Source organism: Drosophila miranda, chromosome XR (genome assembly GCF_003369915.1).
Source record: "Drosophila miranda strain MSH22 chromosome XR, D.miranda_PacBio2.1, whole genome shotgun sequence".
In the NCBI taxonomy this organism is placed as follows: Eukaryota; Metazoa; Arthropoda; class Insecta; order Diptera; family Drosophilidae; genus Drosophila; species Drosophila miranda.
Window position 1 is genome coordinate 6,452,525 of NC_046674.1, and position 24,642 is coordinate 6,477,166.

The following is a 24,642-nucleotide window of genomic DNA, read 5'->3' on the forward strand; positions in this document are numbered from 1 at the left end:
GCCATACGCAAAATAGACAAAATCTTGCGTTGACAAAAAAGTACGAGGTACCCAGTAATTAGAATACTCGATCTCTGGTCGAACTAGTTATGCCAGAGATTAGCTAAATTGGATTAGCCGCGACTACCACTACGGCTACGACTATCTGTCGATCCGCAGGTGGGAGCAAGTGCAGCAGAGCACCCATTGAGAATGCCGAACGAACCGAATGCCTAATCTGTGTTAATTATGACAAATGTTTATGACACTCGAATCTAACTGAAAGTGTGTTGCGAGGTTGGCTTAAAGAGTTCTAAGGAAATTCCATTTAAACACCATCTGAAGATATGGAGAAGATCTCTCTTCTCTTTTCCCTTGAGGCTTCCCATTAAAAGGTATACAAAAGTATTTTTAGTTAAAGATAATTTTAAAATTCAGAAATACAAAAAAAAAACAAAAATTTACACCGTTTCGAAGTCCCCTCACAACCAACGTCGCAAGAACGAAAGGAATTGGTAGAGTTTGCCTCACTTCAAGTCCTTCATGGCGCTCTCACAGTTTCGATAGGCTAGACCAACGCCGAATCCTGCTCCCATCCAGACCGGCCAGCGACGACGACGTAAGAACAACAGGGCGACAAAGCCACCAATCACTATGCCGCCAGATGCCTTAACAATGACATCCGCAAGGCAATGATTACGCAAATCACCATGGCGATCCGAGACAGAAGAAGGCATCCTTCTTGTACTTTTTAGAGAATGAAAGAAAAACAAATTTGAATAGTTTTTCTAAATTTTTTGATGTAAAGGATTTTGAATACAAATACTCAAAGTGATCCAAAAACAAAACGGTACTTATTCGGTACTAACAGATTATTTATGTAAAAAAATAAATAATATTTAAAAAATCCTGGTAATTGTAAAGCCGATCATACACCAAAGTTCCTTTTAATTATTAAGCCTGTCACTTTGGCCAATTCCCATCGGTAGTATCCACCTTAGCTGTCATCGTCCCTCAATCGCTGTGACCGCATTTAATTAGCTGTCTGCAGAGTCTGAGGTCTGCCACATGTGTATGGTGGCACCTCTCAAGCTGCCATCGCTGCCACATTGTCCCTGACTTGCGGCTGACACCGCATGCCGGGTAAATCAATTAAAAACCACCAGAAAAAAAACACATACCCGAGCGAAACCCAAGCGACTCCTGGCCATATAGTCAGATGTGAAATCTAGGCGAAGCTTTATCCAAAATAAATCCGGCCATAAACGGTTGGCTGGAAAATTGATTGAGCAGCACACGCGTTGACATTTCAATTAGAAGCCCAGACGCAACAGAAAATTAAATGAAAAATCGTAGAAAAATAGAAGAAAAACGAAGCGAAAACCAAAACCAAAACCAAAACCAAGACACGCAATCGCCTCCAAAGTGCAATTGGAAAAGAATGCCGATCCAGATCGAGAGCTAGTGCCACTAGATAAACCTTGCGAAGCAATTAAGTCCGCCGGACAGTGGTTGCATGCGGCGATTGGTATCGGAGCATCGGAAAATGTGAGTGAGAGTGAAAGGAGACATTGAGTTCTCCTCCTTCATGAGCCCCCAAAGATTTTCCATACTTTTTCCAGTGAACTGCCGCAGCTGTTAATTGAACATGAAACATGTTTCGGGCTGTCGGCCCCAGCTTTTCTTTTCCTTTTTTCTTTCTTGTATGCTGTTTCTTTTTAGCCTCTTGCTCGCAACAGTTTTCGCAATTTGATTGAATTTTAATTTTTCAACATTTGCAAATGCAAAGGCACACAGCCGAAAATCGAGTGACCAGTCAGCTGCGCCGATTTTAACCTACTTCAGAGGCATTGCTGGACGAGTTTACTTTAGTTTAGGCCACGCATTTGTCACACACACGCACCGCACAGATCGGCCACTGCAACTGCAACTTCCACTGCACTGCACTGGGGTTGCGTAAGAGTTTTTGGTGGAACCAGAGCCGGAGATCTTATAGAGGCTCAGATCTACAGCTACAGCTACAGCTACATCTGGCCATGGCGCTGGCTCACGACCATGCCTACTTAACATCATGACGAAATCCATCGCCCAAGCATCGCCCCGGCACACCTCCTCTGCTCCCTCACTTTCCTTTCGGTTTTTTAATTGAAAAATCTTGATTTTCGCCCGAGCCGGACTCGGACTCGGACTCGGAGCCGTGCCGGATCATTTACATATAACTTTGTACGAGTATATCACCATCAGCGAATCCTATATCTAGATGGTTTGTCGTTCATTCAATATCGCAAATGGACCCGAAAAGCCAACACCAGATCGTGTTGTGCATAGCCTCTGCGTAAACATTTCAAAATTTGCCAAACATATTTATAAAATTGCTGATTTTATGTTTCTCGCTCTCGAATCTGGAGCCTCAAATCTGGACTAAGAATTCTACATGACTGGACAAATAAATAAACTAAAACCAGTTTAGTTTAGCTTAGTTCGAGTGCAAATAACGCTACGAATATTGCGTGTATTCTCGTAAATAGTCGTACAATATTTTGAGAAAGGCCGTTGGGGCTGGGCTGGGCCTGGGCCTGGGTGTGTGTGCACAACATGGCGTATGCGTGCTGCCAGCGGGGTATTCACATGGCAGTAGCCGCTGCTGCAGGATTATCGAGTGCTAAAACTGAAACTGGAGCTTGAAATTATGACTCTATGTAGCTTACGGCCAGTGTTTATGAGTGGAAAAGCATTTCCCGCACCTCATGGGAAATTTATGCTGTCTAATCGCTGGTGGGCGAGGCATGTCTTGGCCAAAAGGCAAAGTCTGCGATAGAAGTGGCGCAGTTATATAAGATGGCAGGAGGAAGAAGAAATCTGCAATCTTTGGATTTCAATTGCTTCAATGGCCTTAGGCAATCCTAGATCCTAGTCTATGTGCTCTATGAAAAGCATATAGTATATACATTTGCTTCCCATGAGACACTGCAACAATTCTTTGCCCATTAATACTCTTCAAGATCGAAATGTCCAGTGAACAGATACCAACCATTAAGTCACACACACCCTCGCAAAAGGTGACACTGGGGGCATAGTGACCCTAATTGCCGACAAGTCAACACTTTGGCCATATCTCCCAGCTATTCTATTAGTTATATATTGTATCATGTATTATGTGGCAATGCGCCTTAGAGCCGACAACTAATGCACAACCAAGGCCCAAGGCACACTCTCAGACGGACAGACAGACAGACAGACAGACAAACAGACACACGCATGATTGCACTCCACCACTCCACAAGCCAAGAAAATTTATTGATAGCGACATTAATACCACAATTCTTGTTTTATTTCTCAGATATTCGCTGCTCTCTATTTTTGTGTGTTGTGTGCTGTGCATTTTTGTGGCTGGCGATTTTCATTTGGCTGGGCTGGGCTGGGGGGGTCTAGCAAATTGCGTATGCATTTATTTTTTTCCAGAGCTACACGCAATGGCCGCGATTAAAATCTAAATCAAATTAAGTCGCTTTAAAAGCATACGAGTATGCAAACAAAAATGAAGCAAAAAATCTAAAAAATCAAAAAATTGAGGCAGCAAAATAAAAAGGCGGCTTGGCCAACAATGCACTACGCGCGATTTCTGAGCGGCTGTGTGTGTGTGTTTTTTTTTTTTATTTGTTTGAGCCGAGGCGTTTGACGAGAGTATGATCTAATAAAACGTTACCAACTTTGTGTGAGGCTGTGCTGTGCTGTGCTGTGCTGTGCTGTGCGACCGAGCGAAGGTGGGGCCGAGCCCAACAATTGGCCAGGCAGGTTGCAGGTTGCAATTTTCAGTTTTCAGTTCGCGAGAGAACCCCGAGACAAAGCTGCCACCAAACGAGAGCTGGAGTCGGAGCTGCAGTCATCAATTCTTCATCTGCACGCGCCAAAGTCGCAGCGCACCCGACTTGGTCTGGCCTGGCCCGATCCAATCCGATACGATCCGATTCGACTCATTCCTTGCAGCTAGATCCATTTTTTTTTTGTTTTCTGCTATAAATATAGTGTGTTTTTTTTTCGCTTTGTCGCCAAACTGGTGCGTGGCTGCGGCGCATGCGTGCGAGCTTTTCTGTGCGAGTGTTGGCCAACTGACCGAACGTATATAAGCGATTATAGGGCCGGGCTGGCCAACAGTCCAGTCCAGTCGGCCGCGCTGCCTTGCTCTACATCCCCGAAGCGTACCGAGCGTTCCGTTCCGTTCCGTTCCGTTGCGTATCAGTCCGTTTCGTGTTGCGGGTCTATATCGAGTCCGTGGCGTCTGTTCGATTCAATTGAGTCGTTCGTCCCCGTGTGTGTGTCTGCTCCGCAAGGCAGTACCTCTCGACCTGACAAAGGATAGATTGATCCTTGGAGCAAGCTTGTGAATTCTTTTTTTGGAAAAGTGCAAATGTTGTGTCATTGACAGAAAGGATCCATAAAGTTTCTTCATTAATCCAGAGCCAACGAATTTTTTTAGTGGAAATATGAAGGTGGGTCCTTGAGGAAATCGTACCAAAAATATGAACATACATATATCAAAAGGATAATTGATGCAGATTTGTGCTGGAATGAAAAACGGGGAACTCAAATCAAAGTGAAGTCAAAAAAGGATATGTGATTATATTTTTTTGAAACTTTGAATGCAAATTGTGTTGTATTTTCGCCAGATTCAATAGCAAAAAATATTCATACATTACAATTTACTGCCATTTTTAAAAAATACAAAGAATTTATGTTTGAAGTTTTTTTAAAAGTTTGGGATCTGAAACTTTAACTGATTTTTTTTTTTTAATATTCCTCATAAATAAATCGACATTAAATAGTTAACTGTGAATTTCCAAATTAAGGATATGCAGGGGGTACATCTTCAAGACGCTAAAAAGTCTTTGCGTTCAACTCAGATCCTTAAAAATATGTTTATTTTTGTTGTAGGATTTTATTTACTATTTTACGACTATTGTTGTACTATTTTGTAACTTTTGAATATTCCATTAAAGAGTAAGCTTTAATTTTAAAGATATAGTGTTTCTTGAAAGCCCTTGAAGGATTTTGAAAAGTATTTTGTATGAAGATCACCTAAACCCAGCCGAATCCATAGACTATTCTAACTTTCTTCTACCCACTTTCTTTCCCTCGCGTTTCAGTTCCATCTGATAGCCCTGCTGGGCTTACTCGGCTCCGTGCTGGCCGATCCCTCAGCCCTACCCTCGCCCACACTGGCACCACCGCTGCCGCCCTGTGTGCATGCGGCCACCACCGGCTATGTATATCCACCCCCAGCCGAGGTGAAGTTCTCCATATCTCCGGGCGTGACCAAGTACAGCCAGTCGCCGGCGATTTCCTCGTATTCCGAGAACGGAAAGCTTCTGCACACGGCGATCGGGAGCTCAGGGTCCTCCTACGAATCCAGCGCGGGACTTGAGGGCCTGTCGCATGGTGGCCTCACCCAGATTGACAAGTACATAGCTCCGGTGCAGAAATCACTGTTCTCGCCATCGGCGGAGTACGGAGGAGCAGGTATCACCTATGCAGAGAAGTCACCGGCTGCCAAGTATGCGACTGTGGTGCCGTCAGGCATCGAGATCAAGAACCTGCTTTCTCCAGCTCTCACCAAGACACTGCTGTCGGCCCCAAGGCTGGACAATGGTTACCTGCCCCCATCTCCCAGCCTGAGCAAGGTGGCCACGTACACCTCGCCCGGATACAGCTACAGCTCGGCGACGCCCGGCATCTCGAAGGTGGCCACTTACTCGTTTCCGGCCCCAGCTCCGGCCCCGGCTAGCGTGCCCTACTATGCACCGCCGGTGACCACCAAGGTGGAGACCTACAGCTCACCCGGATACACCTATTCCAAGGCCAGTCCGGGCTACTCCAAAGTTGAGACCTACAGCTCGCCCGGCTACAGCTACGGCCAGCTCTCGCCCGGCCTTTCCAAGATTGCAACTTACTCGCCCTCCGTCTCCTACGCGGCACCAGCAATAGCCAAGGTCTCTGCCTACGTCGCCCCGGCTGTTAAGCTGGCCACCACCTCGTCCCTGCTATCCTCCCATGGCACGGGCTACTCCGCCAGCTATGCTCCAGCCCTCACAAAGTACAGCCAGGCGGCGGATGTTTCCCATCAGTTCATATCCAAGCCCATCATTGCCGCCTATCCGGCAGCGGCTCCAGCCATTGCCACCTATTCCTCGGCTCCGGCCGTCACAAAGATCGTCGGAAGCTATGGAGGATCTGCATCCGGTGCTGTTTCCCATCAGTACGTGTCAAAGCCAGCAGTGGCCACCTACTCCACAGCTCCTGCCATAGCCAAGGTGGCGACCTATGCTGCTCCAGCATTATCCACATACTCCTCAGGTCCCGCTATCACCAAGCTCTCGACCAGCTACGGAGGAAGTGGTTCCGGCGCCATTTCCCATCAATATGCTGCAGCTCCTGCCGTTGCCTACGCCTCCCCGTCCATTTCTACATACTCTGCGGCTCCCAGTCTCTCCAAGATTGCCACTAACTATGGCAGCACTGGCCACGGCGGAGCCGTCTCCCATCAGTATGTGTCCAAGCCAGCGGTGGCTACTTATTCGGCCGCTCCCGCTATTGCGAAGGTGGCGACTTATGCTGCTCCAGCGGTTGCCACCTATGCGTCTGCCCCCGCCATAACCAAGCTATCGACCAGCTACGGAGGAAGCGGTTCAGGAGGAGCCGTTTCACATCAGTATGTCTCCAAGCCGGCTGTGGCCACATACTCCTCTGGTCCTGCCATTGCCAAGGTAGCCACCTATGCAGCTCCAGCCTTATCCTACTCCTCAGCTCCAGCCATTTCCAAGGTGGCCTACGCTGCTCCTGCTGTTTCCGCCTACTCCTCAGGTCCGGTCGTAACCAAAGTGACCACTGGGTATGGCAGCCACGGCGGAAGCTATGGAGGAAGCGGCTCGGGAGCCATTTCCCACCAGTATGTCTCCAAGCCGGCAGTTGCCACATACTCCTCTGGTCCTGCCATAGCCAAAGTAGCATCCTACGCTGCTCCTGCCATAGCCACATACTCCGCAGCTCCTGCCATCGCAAAGGTGGCGACATATGCTGCTCCTTCTATTGCAACCTATTCCTCAGGCCCCGCCCATGCCAAAGTAGCAACCTACAGCCAGGCAGCGGATGTTTCCCATCAGTACATTTCGAAACCCATTGTCGCTGCCTATCCGGCAGCGGCTCCAGCCATTGCCACCTATTCCTCGGCTCCGGCCGTCACAAAGATCGTAGGCAGCTATGGAGGATCTGCATCCGGTGCTGTCTCCCATCAGTACGTGTCAAAGCCAGCGATTGTCGCTGGTCCTGCCATCTCCAAAGTGGCTACCTATGCTGCTCCAGCCATCGCCACCTACTCCCCGGCTCCGGCCGTCACAAAGATCGTGGGCAGCTATGGAGGATCTGCATCCGGTGCTGTTTCCCATCAGTACGTGTCAAAACCAGCAGTGGCCACCTACTCCTCAGCTCCTGCCATCTCCAAGGTGGCTACCTATGCAGCTCCAGCCGTTGCCACCTATGCTGCTGCTCCCGTTGTAACTAAAGTGGCCACTGGCTATGGTGGAGGAGGCTATGGGAGCTACGGAGGAAGCGGTTCAGCTGGGGCCGTATCCCATCAGTATGTGTCCAAGCCAGCAGTGGCAACCTATTCCTCTGGGCCTGCCATAGCCAAGGTAGCATCCTACGCTGCTCCTACCATTTCCACGTACTCCTCGGCTCCCAGCCTCACCAAGATTGCCACCAGCTACGGCAGCAGCGGGCACGGTGGCCTCTCATATGGCCCAGCTGTCACCAAGATTGCCAGCTATGCTCCAGCATTGTCCAAGACTTATTTGCCAGCTGCTCCGGCCATCTCCCTGCCAGCAGTTTCCAGCTATTCTTCCGGTCCGGTCGTAACCAAAGTGTCGTCTGGCTATGGAGGCTATGGAAGCTATGGAGGAAGCGGCTCAGGAGGAGCCGTCTCTCATCAGTATGTGTCCAAGCCCGCACTGGCAACCATCTCAGCAGGTCCTGCCATAGCAAAGGTGGCATCTTACGCAGCCCCCGCCATATCGACTTATTCCGCTGCTCCCGTCCTAACGAAAGTGGCCACTGGCTATGGAGGTCATGGAGGAAGCGGTTATGGAGGTTCTGTCTCCCATCAGTACGTGTCCAAGCCCGTCATTGGCAGCATCTCGGCTGCTCCTGCCATAGCAAAGATAGCCACGTATGGCGCGCCGGATGTTAGCCACATCTCTGCGGGTCCGGCACTGGTCAAGGTTGGCTCTTCCTCTTCCCATGGCCTGGGATTGGGTCTTGGCTACTCTGCTAGCGGACATGGCGCTGTGTCCACTCAATATGTGTCCAAGCCTGCAGGAGCTGCTCTTCTGGGTGCTCCGTTGACCAAGCTAACCTCTGGTCCGGCCTACGCTCTGGGAGGAAAGCTGGCCAGCAGCACAGCCTACGGCATAAGTGCAGGTAAGTGGATCGATCGGATGCAAAGACGCCTCATAAACATAAACATAATTAATACTCCTTTCCAGGTAAATTGGGCCTTGGCTCGGGTCACGATGGCAGCTACTATGGAGCCATCTCCTTGGGTCACGGAGGCGTCTCTCCGGCCCTAAACTATCAGGGACTTCTCACGCATGGCACTCATGGTAGTCTGTCCCATGGCGGCCTAGGTCTAGGTCTAGGTGGCTTGGCTCATGGAGGACTGTCATACGCTCCAATCACATCCTCACATTTGGACGCCTCGCTGAGTGGCTATGACCATGGTGTAGGAGGAATTGGACCTTTGGGCGCCGGTTTCTATCGTTATGCTCCGAGTGTGCCGGCGTTAAGGGCTCATGCTCCACTGCCGGCTACCGCCTACCTGAAGTCGGCGCCCGTGGCCCAGCCAGCCCTGCTCAAGGTGGTGCCAGAGAAGCATCTAGAACACTTTGTAAGTGACGTGAACTCCCTCCCATGGTGAAGGTGCCTCACCGAAGACAATCTCCTATTTTCCCCCATTCCAGGATGCCCATCCTCGCTATGCCTTTGAGTATGCCGTAAATGATCCGCATACGGGCGACAACAAGCATCAGCGCGAGGAACGGGATGGAGATGTGGTCAAGGGAGAGTACTCCTTGGTGGAGCCCGATGGCAATGTGCGCACAGTCAAGTACTATGCCGACTGGGAAACGGGCTTCCACGCCGAGGTCATCAACAGTCGCGATCAGGGCAAAATTGTGGCCAAGCGTCAGACGGCAGCCAAGTCGTGAGGTGAGCTCTCCCCCATTTCCGAATATCGCTGGTATAACCCCAATATCTCTATCGTCCATAGCTCTAACAGTTACAAAATTGTTTTGTTCGTTCAGCAACTGTAAATAGCCTCAAATCCAATCTTCTTCTCATTAAACATTAAACGTATTTATGTAAAACTCCACAACGATAACGATACACCACAACCACGATGTCACACGGCCCGCCATTCTTGCCATTCTCTCTATATGTGTATACCTATCCACTCGCTCCCGTCTAAAGATACCTAACTACTGATCCCCGATCCTGATCCTGATCCCTGTGCTCATGTGATAGGCGTTTCGTATTTTACTGAACTGCTTGCGCTGCTCTCTCAACCCTAAATGCGCGTTTCTTATGCCTAACTATTTGTACATACCTAAATGGATTGATTGTATATTGATATATATTGTAAAATGTTGACTTCAAATAAACAAGATTTAAGAACGCCACAGTCGAGAGTGCTCGACAATGAGATATAAAGCCTCAATACCACAAGTGTAAGATTATTATTATTATTATTATTATTGTAATTGCAAGGGCTGGCTGCACTTCGACCATAAATTGATCTTTTGCACCGGATCTTTTGTTTAGGCTTTTAATGAAAGCCTGTAAGGGGGCACTGTTGCTCCCTAAATCCTTCTCCTTCTGTAGAATGCATGGCATTCACAAATGATGTGTTCCGATATTTGCTTCTCCATTTCACGGTCTACCTCGAGGTGATATCTTAGGGGACAATGCCCTCCAAAATATAGCAAGTCCGAATGTCGTTCTCATTAAAGTTGAGAGGCCGCATAGAGAGCTTCTTCTCGGGAATGGGAAACTTAAAAGATTTAAAAGGTAACTCTCGTTGGGATTTCAATTCTTCTAAGTACGAGTACTGTATAATTTCTTTAATACCGAATAAACACGAAATGAACTATATAATTGTACATTTTGCCATACATATATCTGTATCTCTGTGTGTAGATATCTGTATGTACTGTATGTATATAAGCAGCGAATCACATGTACCTTTGTTATGATCGAAATTGAATTGGAATACTAGTTTGTATTTGTGTGTGTGCATGTTTAGAAACTTGGCCCAAATGCTCGACGCATATCTTCGCTAATAAACAGTCCAAAGTCCGTATCCTTGGCCCGATAGGGATGCTGTGTGCAATATGTCTGGAAGATATGTCGCAGGATGCGGCTGCCCTGCAGCTCGATCTCACTACGCTTCTGGTTGCCGGTGGGCCCCAGTTCCAGATGCGCTAACAGCCACTGGTTCTTCAACGAGCGCAGATCCTTCTCGAGGATCATCAGCTGGCTGCTGTTGCTGCTGCTGATCGACTGAGGCACATGCAAGGGCTCCAGGGAGGCGAAAGTCTTGCGCATCTCGCTGCCCTGAAGCTGCACCCGAAGCTGGCGCTCCTGCCGCAGGGCGTGATGAAGCATGTTCAGTTCCCGGTTGCTGCTCAGAGTGGAGCTAGTCACGCAGGCGCTGTCCGCCTGCTGCTGTTCCCGCCAGTGCTGCTGGGCCTGCTCCAGGGTCGCTATCTTTTCGGCCAGCATACTGATGGTCTGGTTGAGGGCCGCCTCTTTGGAGAGCATGCACTGCTCCAGCTGTTCGGCGGTCTCGGCTATGCCAGTGAGCATGAGGCACTGCTTGCTGAGCTGCTTTTCGGCCATCTCCTTGCGTATCTGAAGCTCCGAGTAGTCCTGCTGCTTCATCTTGGCCGTGTACTTGAGAGCCTTGATCTCTTTGTCGCGCTCCCCAACCGTCAGCTCGAAGCTCTTGACATCCTCGTAGTGACGCTTCACCTGGGCGGCCCGCTCCTGAAGAGTATTGGTGGCCGGGTGGCGCACATACTCCGTGTTGACATCGGTAGACTCTAGCAGGGCGAAGAGCTCGTCCAGCTGCTCCTCCAGCAGTTGCATGCAACGCTGGCTGTAGGCATCCACTTCCTTCAGTTCGTCTGCCTCTTGGGTGGGGGCAAACTTATTGTAGTTGAGGACCAGCATCCGCCAGAGCTTTTCGTGGGCTATTCCCCCATTCGACTCCTTGCTGGCCTCGCGGGCTGTCGCGCCCAGGATAGTGATCAGTGCGCCGAGTGCCTCATTCGCCTCCAAGATGCGCTGATACCGGGCACACTGCATTCCCGTCCAGGCGGCCGTCTTGCTTCCACTCAGCTTCCGCTGCAGCTTCTTCAGCTTCTGCTTTTGGCTGCAGCTCTGCTCCATTAGCAGCTGCATACAGTGGAACGACGCGGTCTGCTCGTGCCCCAACTTGATGATCGTGTGCATCAGTCCCGCGTTGGCATTCACCGCATCCAGTCCGGCCTCGTACACCTCAATCAGTGCCGCATACAGCTGCTGTTCGTCCAGCAGCTCCACCAGAGCCTGAGGCGGCATAAGGTTCTGGTGCAATGCGTTCACATAGTGCAGCACTCTCTGAATCGGTTCGCAGTTGGTGTGCTCGTCCAGGTGGCCCGTCTTCAGCAGACGCACGAACTCGTCCAGCTGCTGCTCCTGGGTCTCCAGGTCACTGCGGTAGATGGCCGCATGGGTGCACAGCTCGTAGTCGCAGTGGTTGAGGCCGTGGCGAAACTGCTGGAGCACCACCTGAAGGCTCTTCAGCAGGTAGACGCACTGCGAGCGGAAGATGAAACGCTGAACTGAGTAACCCTCAAATATGGCATCCCGACCTATAGGATAATAGCCAATATACTCACTTTCTGGGAAAAAACGCTCTAATGAACACTCACCAAACTCACAGGCCGTTGGAAACTTTTCGTTGATGGCCTGGCAGACGATGGTCAGCTTCTCGTTCATTCGCTCCAGCAAGAGCATGACCAGGACCACGTCGTGCTCACCGCCGCGCAGCAGAAACTGTTCCGGGACAAAGGCCAGGACGTAGTCTAAGTGCTGACCCTGCAGGCGCAGCTCCACGGCCTTGATCTGCTGCTCCAGGGCCCGTCCGTAGGCCTTGCTTACGCTGAAGATGTGCTGATAGTCATTTTGGCTCTGGTTCGAGGCCTCCTCCTGTTGGGACTCGTTGGCGCTGCTAAAGTCCTCGATGGATAGAGTACCGTCGGCCCTCAGTTGAAGCTGTTCTTGGAGCTGGCGGACCAGATCTCGGAACTTCATGATGGTCACGTCGCGATCGTAGAGGCTCTCCATTGCTGCGTGCTTTTGTTGGTCCAGGATCTTCACCTGACCGGCCATCTTTTCGATCTCCTCGCGCAGATCCGTCTCCAGTTCCTGGTTGCTCTCGATGAGCTGTTCCTGGATCTGTTCGAGGGCCTCCAGCTCGTTGACTTCGTCTTCCAGCAGCTTGACGCGGTCTTCCAGCTCTAATTTGAGGCTGGCCAATTGTGTGACCATGGACTCGGCTCCCAAAGAGGCGTCCACCTGCTCTTTCAGGTCCATTAGCTGTACCTCCATGTGGTCCACTCGTCGACTCAGCAGTTCCTTGATGCTCTTCAGCTCATTTATTTCCGAGTGCTTCGTCTCCAGTTCCTTGTGGGACCGCTGGGCCTGCTGCTTCTCCTGGGCCAGGGTATCCCTCAGCCGGACCACAGTCTCGCGCAGCCGCTGATTGTACTGCTCCAGACGCAGGAACTCTCCAGCGGACTGGGGAGTGCCACCGACTGCAGCTTGCTTCTCAGTCTTCTCGATGCGCTGGCCCTGCTGCTCCTCCTGCTCCGCCTTAAGGATCTCCACGTCCAGACTGAGTTCGTCGTTGCGCTCTTGCGCTATCTCCAGTTCCATTTGCAGTGTTTCCATGCGCTCCTCGGCCATCTCCTTGTCCAGCGTCAGCAGTTCTATGCTCTCGGCCACCTCGTCCAGTTCCCGCTTGTACTTAGAGACCGTGTCCTGAGCCTCGCGCAGTTCATGTCGCGATCGCTGCAGCTCCCTTTGGAGCAGCACATGCTGCGTCATAATCTGAGCTTTGAACTCCAACAGCTGGTCGTTCTGTATGCGAATCCGCTCCAGCTCCAGCAGCCTCAACTTGTCCTCGCTCTTTTGTCCCCTCAACATCTGCAGCTCCTCACGCAGCTGTCGCAACTCCTGATTGTCCGCAGGTGGCGCCGGCGGCGTGGCCATTGTGCTGGGAGTCCGAAGGGCCGGACCTGGGATGAACTGTGGTCTCAGTATCTCCAGGAACCCGGGCTCCACAAAGGCAGATGGAGCCCCTCGCTTCACAGAGTTCGTGGGACAGATGCTGGTCTTACTGCGCTTTGGCGCCAGAGCCAGGGGCACCGGCATGGCGAGGGTCAGCTGCGCCGTGGAGCTCTGCGCCTGAGCTGTCGTCGGCTTGGGCTGACTAATCCTAGTGGGTCTCAACTGGGTGTACGAGGTGGAACGCCGCTGGTTGCATGTCATTGCCGGAGGCGTCAATTGAACGGCTGTGCTGTCGCCCTTCTGGAACGGTAACTGACCAAGCGTGCTGGTGTGGAGAGGATTGGACACTGGCTTTACTTCCTGGGTAGGTTTTAGTTCCCCTTCTTCAGGCTTTACTTCCTGCTCGGCTTGTACTTGCCGACTAACGGCTGTCTCCAGCTCTGTGGACTTCTCGGGAAGCATCTGTGTTTGCTCTGAAGTTGCTAGCTTTTTGTTCTCCTCGGGCTCCATCGGATTCTAGAGATATATTAATTCTATGAATATGTTGGATTCACTCATACATTCTAATACCTTGGGAAGCTGCAATGGTTGCTGTTGTGCTGCCAAGAACTTGCCAGATGTCTTGGCCAGGGTCTGATCCTTTTGGGTTTGTCCTGGCACCACCTTTGGCCTGTGGTGGGGCGAGGCTGAAGAGTTTTTTTGGGGGGTGGAGACCGCCTTAACTTTGCCAGATGTTGTGGCAAGCTGCTCTCGCTGGTTGTCCTGCGTAAAAATAGTACTTGAGATGCGTTTATTGTATTTTCTTTGCTTTGATTACTCACCTGCTCCTCCAGAGACATGCCCCCACTCCTGCGCAACAGCTTGGCTCTCACCCCTTCGTTGCGTTGCATTTCATCGGTTTTCTGATTATCTGGTTCTTTCGGTTGCTCCCCAATGTTCAGCAGCAGCTGCTGGCCACGCACAAACAGACCACAATTGCGGGGGCACTTGAAGTAGGTACTGCCTTGAAGGGTGCCATTGTTCTTTCCCAGCGGCTCGTCCAAAATCACACCGTACCACAGACCGGCGGCGAAATTCGTTCGTCCCACATAGGCCACACGGCCCTGGAGATTTTTACCCGTTACCTCAACACGCTGGCCAAGTTTTGGTTGCTTGGGGCTCATCGTACGCGGGGGCTTACGTCATTTTGTTAACTTTTAACGCCCGTACAGCGAAACGCCGGACAGCAGTTGGATGAGCGTCCAATGGCGTGCCTAATCCCAGTTAGCAGCTTGCAAACTGCACTGCGAAAACCGATGCGATGGCGAGGGCGAGTCAGCGTCAGAGTCATCATGTGTTTGTGGGCCCCACCCCAGTCGCAGAGTTTTCCACGGCGCAGACTCGAGCAGTCGCTGGGTGGTAGCTTTGGTGGTCCTCGTGTAGTGTGTCAGCACGTGGGTCGATGTGAATGTAACTGGTAACGGATAATTTTGCAAAGGTTTCAATCGCTACTCATTTTTGTAAGCCCGTCCGGACTAATCCGGACGGCGCCCGCCGCACATACTACACGTAGCCTCTGGTTGCCGTGCCATTTTCTGATGTATCACCAGCACCGAGGCCACTAGGGCTTTATGACAAGAAACGCAAAGTTCGACATCTTCATTTTGCTTACGATCTGTCTCATTCTTTGCGTAAATCGAAATGATGTAATTCGAAACACTAGGGTACCGATACACACACTCGCACACAAATTCGGACATCTTCTGTCTTTTGCGTGGATCGCTCTGTTCAACGTGATCGGTGCCAGGAGACTTATACTCCCAAAAGTTGAATTTCTTCTCTTCTTCGCGTTCATGAGCCCTAAATGGGAACTCCCACAAGTTGTATTTATTCTCTTCTTCGCGTTCATGAGCCCTAATTGGAACCCTCTGGTCAACGTGATCGGTGCCATGAGACTTACACTCCCACTTCAATTCGGATTTCTTCTGTTCTTCGCGTTCATGAGCCCTAATTAGACCGCTCTGGTCAACGTGATCGATGCCATGAAACTTACAATCGCACTTCAATTCGGATTTCTTCTGTTCTTCGCGTTCATGAGCCCTTATTAGACCGCTCTGGTCAACGTGATCGATGCCATGAAACTTACAATCGCACTTCAGTTCGGATTTCTTCTTTTCTTCGCGTTCATGAGTCATATTTAAATAGTGCTGATCAACTGGATCAGTTTTCTCCAAGGCGGAAGTCATCTTCTGGGCCAACGTCTCATTGGGATTATTGACTGGTTGCAGGTCCTTAGTCACTCCTCGCTTGCAATACGGACACATTCCGATTATTTCCATAGGCATCATTATGTAGAATAATTGTTGAGATGCTTTCGATTCTAAGTATAAAGTACTAGAATGCTAGAAACTGTTCCACAAAGGTTGACTTGTGGAGGTTTGTAGGTAAGGTTACTGGGTCTATAATTTCTTTGTGTACTTATAGCTAAATCTAATATGTAGAAAAGACTACTTTGTCCTGCACTTGTTACTGAGATAAAATGTACCAGTATTAACTTTTAACTGATAATTTAATAAGAACCTTTAATTTGTGAATTATTTACAAATTTAAATATTCAATCCCTTCGCTAAGGACATAAACATACTATAATTATTTCTGATTTACACTTTAAGGGAATCCTGAAATTATTGCCTAATGGTTTGGGTTGTGCCTTTTGTTTCAGCTGATGTTTATTTATATATACATATACGATATATACACATATATGTACATATATGTTCCATCTAGAAGACGTTGCGACAAATGGGGCATGTGGACTTGCTGCTGGTGGTGAACCATTTGTACTGTGAGAAAAGGAGACATGTTTTGCTTTAGAACGGAGCGAGAAACGTGATTCGGTTATGCTCACCAAGCATGGGGCGTGGAACTTCTTCTTGCAGGTTTTGCACGTGAGCTTCGGCAGCTGGCAAGTGTCCTGGTGGATGACGGTATAGCACACATAGCACTCCTCCACGCCCTCAAACTTCTTGTCCAGATTGTTCTTCCACATGGTGAGGCCATCATAGATGGTACCATTCTACGGGGCATATCAAATACGATGCCTAAGTGCTATAAACTATATAAACTTTTCTCGCAAAACCAACCTGGTGTGTCAGAAAGATGGTCAATTGCATGCCCACATTGCGCGAGGAGGCTCGCCCACCAATCTGCTTGCCGCACTCAACCTTCACGGCGCCGAGAGGATAATTGGGAGCCAGAGTAATGACCAATTCCATGCGCGCCTCATCAATAGCATAGACGGCCAGCACTTCACGGGTAGACGCGTGAACTGTCACCTGCAAACGTTTTAAATTTTTACATTTAGTTAATAGGAGCTAGGGATCATAGACATCTTTGCTATTTAGCGCATTCAACAAACAAACACAAAATATTTCTTCTCAACAAAAGTAAACCAAGATGATTCCGCTAGAGATCTTTCGCAGCATTGTAATCGTTCTACTGTTGATCAGCATCGCTGTGACATTTTTGCTGCGCATGAGTACCGACGAGGAGGTGTAAGACCACCACAACGACTAATCACAGCCCAACAAATCCAATCGAATCGTATCAAACCACACCTGCATATTCTCGTGCTTCTCCTTGCGATTGGCGATTGCCTTCAACTCCTCGCTGCAGATCAGCGAGCTCACATAGTTGGTGGTGAGGTTGTCCACAAAGTTCTTCTGCCTGGACTGGGAGGTGTTCCACCATTTTCGCACGACGGCCGGAAGTTTGCGCAGCACTTCGGTGTACAGGTGGCACACATAGCGCTCCAGGGGAAGTTGGCGATCTGTTGGGAGTGAGAAACAAAGAAGAAGTCAAGACATGCCAGAGCTGGATTTCGGCAAAGAAAAAGCACACACCAGTCATTCGTTCCGTCAGTTCATAGAAAACCGTAAAACATAGCACACATAATTTCCTGTCAATATTTTTTTTTTTTTTTGTTTTGTTTTTTTTGTTCGGAAAAATGTCAAAAAAGCCTATCAATTTCAAGGAGCTGCCACCGCGCGGCGTCAAGCTGGAGAGCGAAAAGCAGACCGTCGCGGAGGCGCTAAATTTCATGAAGCTGGCTTGCATGCATCAGCCAGAGGAAGCCCAGAAGCCCAAGGATCCCGAGGGTCCCACAGTGGCCGACGAACTAAATGCTCGCCTGGCCATGGTCCATGTGCGCGAGAGCCGTGCCAAGCGCATCAAGCGTCTGGTCAAGTTTCCCACAATCGAGCAACAAGCATTGTACAAGTTCATCTGCGTCTGTCCTCGATACCATCCCTGTTACGGACCCTGCCAGCACACAGGCCAGATCATCATCGACCGCGATGTGCTGTCGCGCGAGGAGCACATCTGTTTTTTGGCCACACCCAAGAAGGACCCGCTCTCACCGCAGCTACTTAAGCAGCCGATTTACTACACCAAAAAGTACTACATGCCTACGTGCACGGCCCGCATTGAACGCCTGGCCGATCCCCTGCCGGTCCGTGTCAAGGACACGATCAGGATCTACAAGAATGTTCTCGAGTCCCGCCAATTGACCGCCCTGCAGAACCAGATGAAGCCCAAGCCGCCCATCGAGGTGATGACCATGGAAAGGGCCCTGGAGTACTTGGAGGAGGAGATGCGACAACAGCGAACATCCAAGCAACTGCATCGCCGACGCTGCAAGAGCCTGAAGCAGCGAATCGTCGTGCGTCAACGCAACCAGATGTCGAAGATCGTATGCGTGTTGTTCGAGGAGATGAAGGCATTTCTACTCAACGATCAGTTTTTCGTTGATGAAAACTCACCACTCTGTGCTGTGATACTGGACAAGATAAGAGAGTTTACTGGTGAGTTATAGAATATTTAAACCGGTTAGAAAATTCAAATACCACTATATATATTCGTTCCATGCAGACCAAGAGTTCTACACAACCAGTAACCTGCGCGAATATCAGAAGATATTGGCCAACAACTTAACCGTTTGGGTCAACAAGTTCATCTCTAACTTGAACATTTACATGGCCCCACAACAGATCCCCGTCGAGCGAAAGATGATGGCCGACGCAGATCCGGAACAGTTTGTGCCTGTGTCGGACTACATTTCGCTGTCCGAACAACAGGAAGAGATGACACACGACACCGGCCATATTGGCTACGACTTTGAGGACTATGGCAACGAGGACTATTTGACTGACGTACTCACAGCAGCCGATACCGCCTATGACAATTCTCTGACAAGAGCCGATTAATCAGTTCAGCGTAGCTTACCCTTCAGTTGAGACCAAGTCAGCTCCTTGAAGACACCGTTGCTGTGGACCTTGGCGCCATGATTCTTTAGTAAGTCCACTGGCATCGCACGGAAGAGAAAGTGCAGAAAATTCTATAGTGTACAGACCCAAAAATTACGTGTTACTCGCAAAATCAATAGTATCAATAAATATTAAAGTGTATCCAACCTCTTCGTGTCGGTTATCGTTCAGCCAATTGGTGTAGACTGCACGCAATGCCACTGGGGACTTGGCACAGGCATTGATAATGCAATCCCACAGGAACAAGTAGCTGAGGGCATCGTGTCTGTCAATGGGCTCCAGATGATCCAGTTCCGTCAACTTGAAGCTGAACTCCTCAACATATTTCCTGGTCAGGACCTCGTAGCGGGTCAGGTAGTCCTCGAAGCGATTGAGAAAGTGCCACTTGGAGATCGTCGAAGAGGCATCCAGGCTCTCGCTTTCCCGCTCATTCAATTCAATGTCATCGGCCACAAAGTGCTGGGTTAGCTGCTTAATTCCATTTACGGCACTGAGGCGCACCGTGAATTGTGAATTGTGGAGCTGCTTGAAGAGGAAATTGCACAGATGGTCCAGGGTGATTTTACTATTGGCCTTGCAAAACTGAAAGGAGAAAAAGGGTACTGTAGAAGTACATTATAAACGAGCGGGAACGTTTTATACCCGGTACTCATTCAGTATATACATGTTCTAATGTTCTAATTACTGCACTTCGTCTATCCTAGTTTCACCAAATGAATTATTTTACTAGAATTAGAATGATCTGGTTCAATTCTTCCCGCTTTTTATTCCGCTATATCTGTCCCTCTCTGTTTCATTTCTCACACCAACACCGGACGTTGTATCTCGCTCCCCACCGCCCAGAGGCAAACACTCCACGAGGAAGAGTGTGTGAGAGATAGAGAGAATGATTTGATCTTCTGCTATTAGTATAATGATCCGATCTGGACCAGATTCGGCAATCTCATGGATATGGTCATTCAATCTGGATTTGGTGTGATAAAACAGGAGTCTGCACACAAAATTTGGTTGCTTTAGCTCTTGTAGTCTCTGAGACAGACTATTGATGCTGATCAAGACCATATATGTATACTTTATGCGGTTGGAAACGCTTCTTTCTGGGTGTTACACACATCCGCATTCACCACAAAACTAATATATCCATTAACTCTTCGAGTACCGGGTATACAAAAAACATTATTTTCTTTATACCGCATAAACGAAACCGTAATCCAGAAGCTCCAGAGTGGGAGTTAAACGTTCCAGCAACGCCTTGTAGCACGTCTGAATACCGCTCTCCACATTCGTCTCATGCGTTAGATGATAATACGACTTGAAGAGCACCACATTTACTTCCTTAGCGAACACCGAATCCCATTCGTCTACCATATTCTTGAGAACTTCCGTGGAGCTCTTTTGCTTCTCAGTGCGTATAAAGCTAATCAGGGCGGCAAACAATTGATAAACGGCCACAATGAATAAGGAAGTCTGCAAAACAGGGATACAAATTTGCCAAAATGAATCTAAATTCAACAAAAAGATACCAGTAAACGCACCTTTGGATCATTGTAATGTGCCATGGATTTTGAGACAGTCAACACCCAAGAGCTGAGGCCAATGCGTATGGCATCCCAGTTCCTGATGCTCAGCTCGTAGGGAAAACGATTCAGTACCTGTGTGAGGAGTTTTATAAACTCCACAGTGTTCAGAACAGATTCGTAGGGCTGCTTGAGTAATTCCCTGGAAGATAGACGGATTATGTGCATTAGAAGATTAAAACTAAGCAGAGTTTAAATCTCCACTTACACATTGTAATGGAGCAGATCCTTTTGGTTGGCCTGCTTCTCTCCAACGCTGGTCATGAACTGAACTGCTGACGAAATAATATTCCGATCCGTTTGCTCATTCACCTCACCCTCGAAATTGTTCAAAAGCAGGCAGTGAAACACGGCTGCCTTCACCCATAAGTTCTCTGGTTCCGTCCGCATTATAGCCGAGCTCAGACCAATGGCCTTCTGGGAGAGCTTGGGCAACAGATACTGCAATAAAGTGTTTTTTTTATGGACTTCCCCTTGGTTTAATTCAATTTTCTCACCTGAAGTGACATCACGTATGCTTTAAGGGCTCCCTGGGTTACCAGCAGCTCAGCCAGATCCTCGTGAAGCAGAATGGTGGCACTTTCCTCGAAGGCCGCGTACTGCGGACAGAAAGTCAGATAGCCCAAGAGACGACAATCAATCACACTCGATTGCTGCGCTGCTGCCAGCTCCAGCTGCTGCTTGACTATGCCAACCAATTCGCTGCTGTTCCCCATAAAGCTGTGGACCTTCTCCGACAGAAACAGCACCAGCTCCTCGGCCGAGGACTCCAGTTCTGAAACCTCCATCCAACTCTCGGCAGCTCCTGCCACTCGAATGCACTGCAGGAGCTCTGATATCAAGAACTCGCTCCATTTCTTGAGAACATCGGCATTGGGATCACAGTAGTCCTCGGTGAGTTCGTCGTCGGCCTCGTCTGTAACTTGAGGTGGAGGGAATTGATACACGAGCTTGTACAGTGTGGAGAAGTTTATCGTGGTTCGCTGCAGTAGGGGCACAATTTCCTCCTTCTCCATGGCGGAACTTTCGAAGGCAACGCCTGCACTGACAGATCCTTCCAGGGCCTCCAGAAACACACAATGGTTCTCGAATTTTATAACCTTTTCCGAGCTAGTCAAGGGAGAAGTGAGCAGAGCCAGAATGGTTTCATCCACGTGGGCCAAACGCTTATCTTCATCCTCTATATTCTCGGTAGAGCAGATCACAAACTTGGCCATTGCCTCGGCCATGCCGTCCAGGTTGTCGGCCTTCAGTTCGCTGGCGTTGGCCAGATCTTCAACGATTTTTGCACAACTTTTCAGCATGCCGTCGTCGATCTGAATATCCTTGCTGGACAGAGCATCCTGCCAGCAAGTGGTAATCTCCCACAGCGTGTCCTCCGATAGATAATCTTCCGGACGATGCTCCAAGCTGAACTTGTACAGCTTCAGGAAGATCTGCTGACGCACATCTAGCGAGGAGTTGTCATTGCCACAAATCACTGGCATAATCTGAGCAATAAAGCTGCCGCAGACTTCCACCATATCATTGGTCAACGGCTGCTCCAGTGGCCCGCACATGGCCAGCAGTATTTTATCCACAGTCGCAGCATTAATGAGAATATCGCCCGAGTCCGTTTGGAAGAAGCATTTGTGTAGCAGATTAAGCTTCTCCCGATTGTTGTCCACGACAACTTCTTCTGCGATGCGTGCAATGACAGCACACGTTTCCGGACTGCTGAGCATTTGCCGCACAGCAGGTTCCGTGCACAGCGGATATGAGAGCAGGCGATGGAGTAGCAGGTTCTGCACGCGATGTTGTGGAAGCTAGAAGTACAGATGGGAGTACATTTAATTGTTAATTAACTTGTCAATTTGCTTCGTTGTTGCTTCCCACCTTCAAGAGAGTCTTTTCAATGTACTCAAAGCGCTGTTCCGCCGACAGCAGTGGCAGAATCTCGAACACGATCTCCACCACAGACTCGCTGGCCTCGTCGTTCAAGTGTCCAAGCAGGGCCACAAATTTATCCAAAGTCTCGCTTAGTTCTGTCAAGTCTGTGAGGCTCTTGTAGAACTGGGCATCGGAGAACATTTTGGTGAGGGTGCGAACTTGTTCGACGTAACGCGAGGAAGAGTCACCGATGGCACTGGCCTTGTCCAGGCAAATCCTCACTAGCTTCACAACCAATTGCTTGAGCTCTTTCTGTATGAACGCCGCCGACTCTTGGGCTCTTTTAACTGGCGTGGATGGCGACTCCTTTGGAATCTTTTCACCATCCTCTACCGCAAACTTGACGCTCGGCGACTCCAGGCTGGGATTGGCCATATGCAGGTCCTGCACCAGAAGCAAGACATGGGAAAGCAGCTGCTCCTCCACCTGCTCGGCAGCCAAGTCTTGGGTGACCAGCTCAAAGATGCGTGTCCAGAACTGGTTCAGCAATTTGGCATACAAAGCACCATGGTCCAGGCCGTTGTTGATCTGGCGATCCCAGAAGGCGACCAGGGCAGAGCTATGCTGGAAAAAGTTCTTCACATGCGCACTCTCGCTCTTCAGCAGCCATCCAATGGGCTCCAGCAGATTTCTTTGAAGCAGCCCACACACGAATTCGTCCACCTTCGCATCACGCTCTTTGCTGTTGTTGATCTGCTGAAGAAGGAAGCGCAGGCACTCGAAGTACGAATTGTGGATAGCAGTGCAATCAGATTTGGACAGCGGTGGATCAAACTTCTCTGTGATGGCCAGCTTCATGTCGTCGAAGAAGCGCTGATAAAACTCGTAGATATCCACATCCTGGAGACTGCCTGGTGTAATCTTGGACAGAAAGGGTAGCAGATTCGGGCAGATGGCCTGGGCATTGCGATTGAAGGCATTGCGCAGCAGAGACGACAGCTTGGGCAGCAGAGCCTTGCGAATGTTCAGCGGCACATACCTGAAGAGCAGTCGAAACGGATTAGACTCTGTTGGAATCGATTGAAAGGTACTATCTTACCAATCTTCATAGTTGCTTTGCAGCAGCAAGACGCATCCCCAGATGTGGGGAGCCACAACTGGATCGGCTTCGTCTATAAACTGAAAGCTCAGTGTAATCACTTGCGTCTTTTGAGGAGTAATCACGTCCAAAAGGGCCACCGACTGCAGCACATGATAGATACATTCAAACCAGGCCGCTCTAGAGGATTTTGAATGGTTTTTGATGACTTACAATTAACATAAAAATGATTTACATACTTGATAGGGGGAACCTTGTGCTTCGCATAGCTCCAGAACTTCTGATGAGCCACCAGAGAGGCGAAACCCTCCTTTACTTGGCTGAGATCCTCTGTGAGTGCAGTTTGCTCCATAAAGAAGGAGAGAAGTTTCAGGCTGCAGATCATAACGCGCTGGTACTTTTGTTCCGCCTCCTCGGGGGTAAGGTTCTTCCCCAGCGATAGAGTGGCTGGCGTGTGGAAGGTTAGGTTGCGTGTGGCATACTCCAGGATCTCCGTTTGACAATGCAGGCACACCTCCTTGGTGCGATTGGCGTTGCCGGCAAAGGTGTCGCGGAATGATTGGCTGGCAATGCTGGCCGCCGGGGCATAGGTGTCAAATCGACTGGCCACCCATACGGGCACCAACAGCTTCAGATACGGAGCCATGGCTCGCTTGCACTTTGACATGAGCAGCTGCAGCACCGTCTGGCAGAGCTCCCGCACATTGTGCTCCGGGTCGCTGGCCAGATTGTGGTAGTATTTCGGCCACAGCGGCAGAATGTTCTTTAGGGTGTCGAGGTCCGACACCTCAATGAATTCCTGAATCTCCTGCAAAGCCTTCTTCTTGGTCATGGGATCCTTTTTGGACAGTTTGCGTAATATAATTTGGGTCTGTGGGCTAATATTGGCATCGAAGCTATCTGGCATTTGCTCTGCATTGGCGAAGCCCGGAGCGAAGGGCACCAGACCTCCGCCATCAGCCTGCGCCGAGAAACCCACGAATATGGGTGTGTTGCTGCCAAGCAGCTCGGCCGTCCGACTGCTGCTCGATGGCTATCGTCGGAGAGGTGAGGCATGTTATATTTTTGATATTATATATTAATACTGCGTCTTACTTTGGCATTGTTTTTGGTGCGCGGCGCTTGTTTGGTCTTTCCACCCATTGCAAAATTTATTAGAACAGTGTTGTGAAAATAGCTTTGTTATGTTTATGTTCGATAACACGTGGCACGCCAGTGCTGCACAAATCTTTTGGCCGATAAATTATGCTCGTTTGGCGGTAAATCAGTAAAGCCAGATATAAAAACCTCATGAGAGCAGCATACAGTGTGAGCGAGAGCAATATACTGCTCAGTTTAGGTTTTCAACCGATTTGGACGCAGTGCATCAGCAGAAAGCCGATAAATTCGTACTCTGGAATGGTAAGAATCTAGTTGAAAAGTTTTTATATATAGA

At 49.4% G+C, this 24,642-nt stretch overlaps 5 protein-coding genes across 5 annotated transcripts; 2 read left to right on the top strand and 3 right to left on the bottom strand.

Annotated features, from left to right (window-relative positions):
* The first annotated feature begins 3,810 nt into the window (after positions 1 to 3,810).
* On the top strand, positions 3,811 to 9,742 carry LOC108151159 (fibroin heavy chain). Its single transcript, XM_017279588.2, has 5 exons — positions 3,811 to 4,469; positions 5,124 to 8,448; positions 8,514 to 8,914; positions 8,988 to 9,234; positions 9,296 to 9,742. Exons 1-4 carry the CDS (start codon positions 4,464 to 4,466, stop codon positions 9,231 to 9,233), a joined length of 3,978 nt encoding a protein of 1,325 aa, XP_017135077.1. The 5' UTR covers positions 3,811 to 4,463; the 3' UTR covers position 9,234; positions 9,296 to 9,742.
* A 382-nt stretch (positions 9,743 to 10,124) lies between these two features.
* LOC108151158 (dynactin subunit 1) lies at positions 10,125 to 15,690 on the bottom strand. Its single transcript, XM_017279587.2, has 4 exons — positions 14,181 to 15,690; positions 13,930 to 14,121; positions 12,000 to 13,875; positions 10,125 to 11,939 (listed from the first exon to the last, which is right to left on the bottom strand). Exons 1-4 carry the CDS (start codon positions 14,520 to 14,522, stop codon positions 10,324 to 10,326), a joined length of 4,026 nt encoding a protein of 1,341 aa, XP_017135076.1. The 5' UTR covers positions 14,523 to 15,690; the 3' UTR covers positions 10,125 to 10,323.
* LOC117186463 lies at positions 14,856 to 15,709 on the bottom strand. Its single transcript, XM_033387329.1, has 2 exons — positions 15,480 to 15,709; positions 14,856 to 15,386 (listed from the first exon to the last, which is right to left on the bottom strand). Exons 1-2 carry the CDS (start codon positions 15,684 to 15,686, stop codon positions 14,874 to 14,876), a joined length of 720 nt encoding a protein of 239 aa, XP_033243220.1. The 5' UTR covers positions 15,687 to 15,709; the 3' UTR covers positions 14,856 to 14,873.
* Positions 15,710 to 15,891: 182 nt separating this feature from the next.
* Positions 15,892 to 24,411, bottom strand: LOC108151157 (E3 ubiquitin-protein ligase listerin). The gene is made up of 14 exons (XM_017279586.2): positions 24,303 to 24,411; positions 23,447 to 24,240; positions 23,208 to 23,387; positions 22,115 to 23,147; positions 20,737 to 22,044; positions 20,448 to 20,680; positions 20,198 to 20,381; positions 19,854 to 20,129; positions 18,810 to 19,244; positions 18,622 to 18,733; positions 16,956 to 17,167; positions 16,482 to 16,673; positions 16,247 to 16,414; positions 15,892 to 16,181 (listed from the first exon to the last, which is right to left on the bottom strand). Exons 1-14 carry the CDS (start codon positions 24,348 to 24,350, stop codon positions 16,122 to 16,124), a joined length of 5,235 nt encoding a protein of 1,744 aa, XP_017135075.1. The 5' UTR covers positions 24,351 to 24,411; the 3' UTR covers positions 15,892 to 16,121.
* LOC108151168 lies at positions 17,167 to 18,803 on the top strand. The gene is made up of 2 exons (XM_017279597.2): positions 17,167 to 18,200; positions 18,268 to 18,803. Exons 1-2 carry the CDS (start codon positions 17,345 to 17,347, stop codon positions 18,600 to 18,602), a joined length of 1,191 nt encoding a protein of 396 aa, XP_017135086.1. The 5' UTR covers positions 17,167 to 17,344; the 3' UTR covers positions 18,603 to 18,803.
* Positions 24,412 to 24,642: the final 231 nt, after the last annotated feature.

Bases quoted from the DNA above. Each gene is read 5' to 3' on its own strand.
- LOC108151159 (XM_017279588.2), top strand. The intron at 8,449-8,513 runs GTAAGTGGATCG...ACTCCTTTCCAG, and splicing joins AGCCTACGGCATAAGTGCAG to GTAAATTGGGCCTTGGCTCG. The intron at 8,915-8,987 runs GTAAGTGACGTG...CCCCCATTCCAG, and splicing joins AGAAGCATCTAGAACACTTT to GATGCCCATCCTCGCTATGC.
- LOC108151158 (XM_017279587.2), bottom strand. From the start codon at position 14,522: ATGAGCCCCAAGCAACCAAAACTTGGCCAGCGTGTTGAGGTAACGGGT. The intron at 14,122-14,180 runs GTGAGTAATCAA...ATTTTTACGCAG, and splicing joins GCATGTCTCTGGAGGAGCAG to GACAACCAGCGAGAGCAGCT. The intron at 11,940-11,999 runs GTGAGTGTTCAT...ATTATCCTATAG, and splicing joins TCCAACGGCCTGTGAGTTTG to GTCGGGATGCCATATTTGAG.
- LOC117186463 (XM_033387329.1), bottom strand. From the start codon at position 15,686: ATGATGCCTATGGAAATAATCGGAATGTGTCCGTATTGCAAGCGAGGA. The intron at 15,387-15,479 runs TTTCATGGCATC...TGCGATTGTAAG, and splicing joins AACTGAAGTGCGATTGTAAG to TTTCATGGCATCGATCACGT.
- LOC108151168 (XM_017279597.2), top strand. From the start codon at position 17,345: ATGTCAAAAAAGCCTATCAATTTCAAGGAGCTGCCACCGCGCGGCGTC. The intron at 18,201-18,267 runs GTGAGTTATAGA...CGTTCCATGCAG, and splicing joins CAAGATAAGAGAGTTTACTG to ACCAAGAGTTCTACACAACC.
- LOC108151157 (XM_017279586.2), bottom strand. From the start codon at position 24,350: ATGGGTGGAAAGACCAAACAAGCGCCGCGCACCAAAAACAATGCCAAA. The intron at 18,734-18,809 runs GTTGGATACACT...TGTACACTATAG, and splicing joins ACGATAACCGACACGAAGAG to AATTTTCTGCACTTTCTCTT. The intron at 16,415-16,481 runs GTTGGTTTTGCG...TATGCCCCGTAG, and splicing joins CCATCTTTCTGACACACCAG to AATGGTACCATCTATGATGG.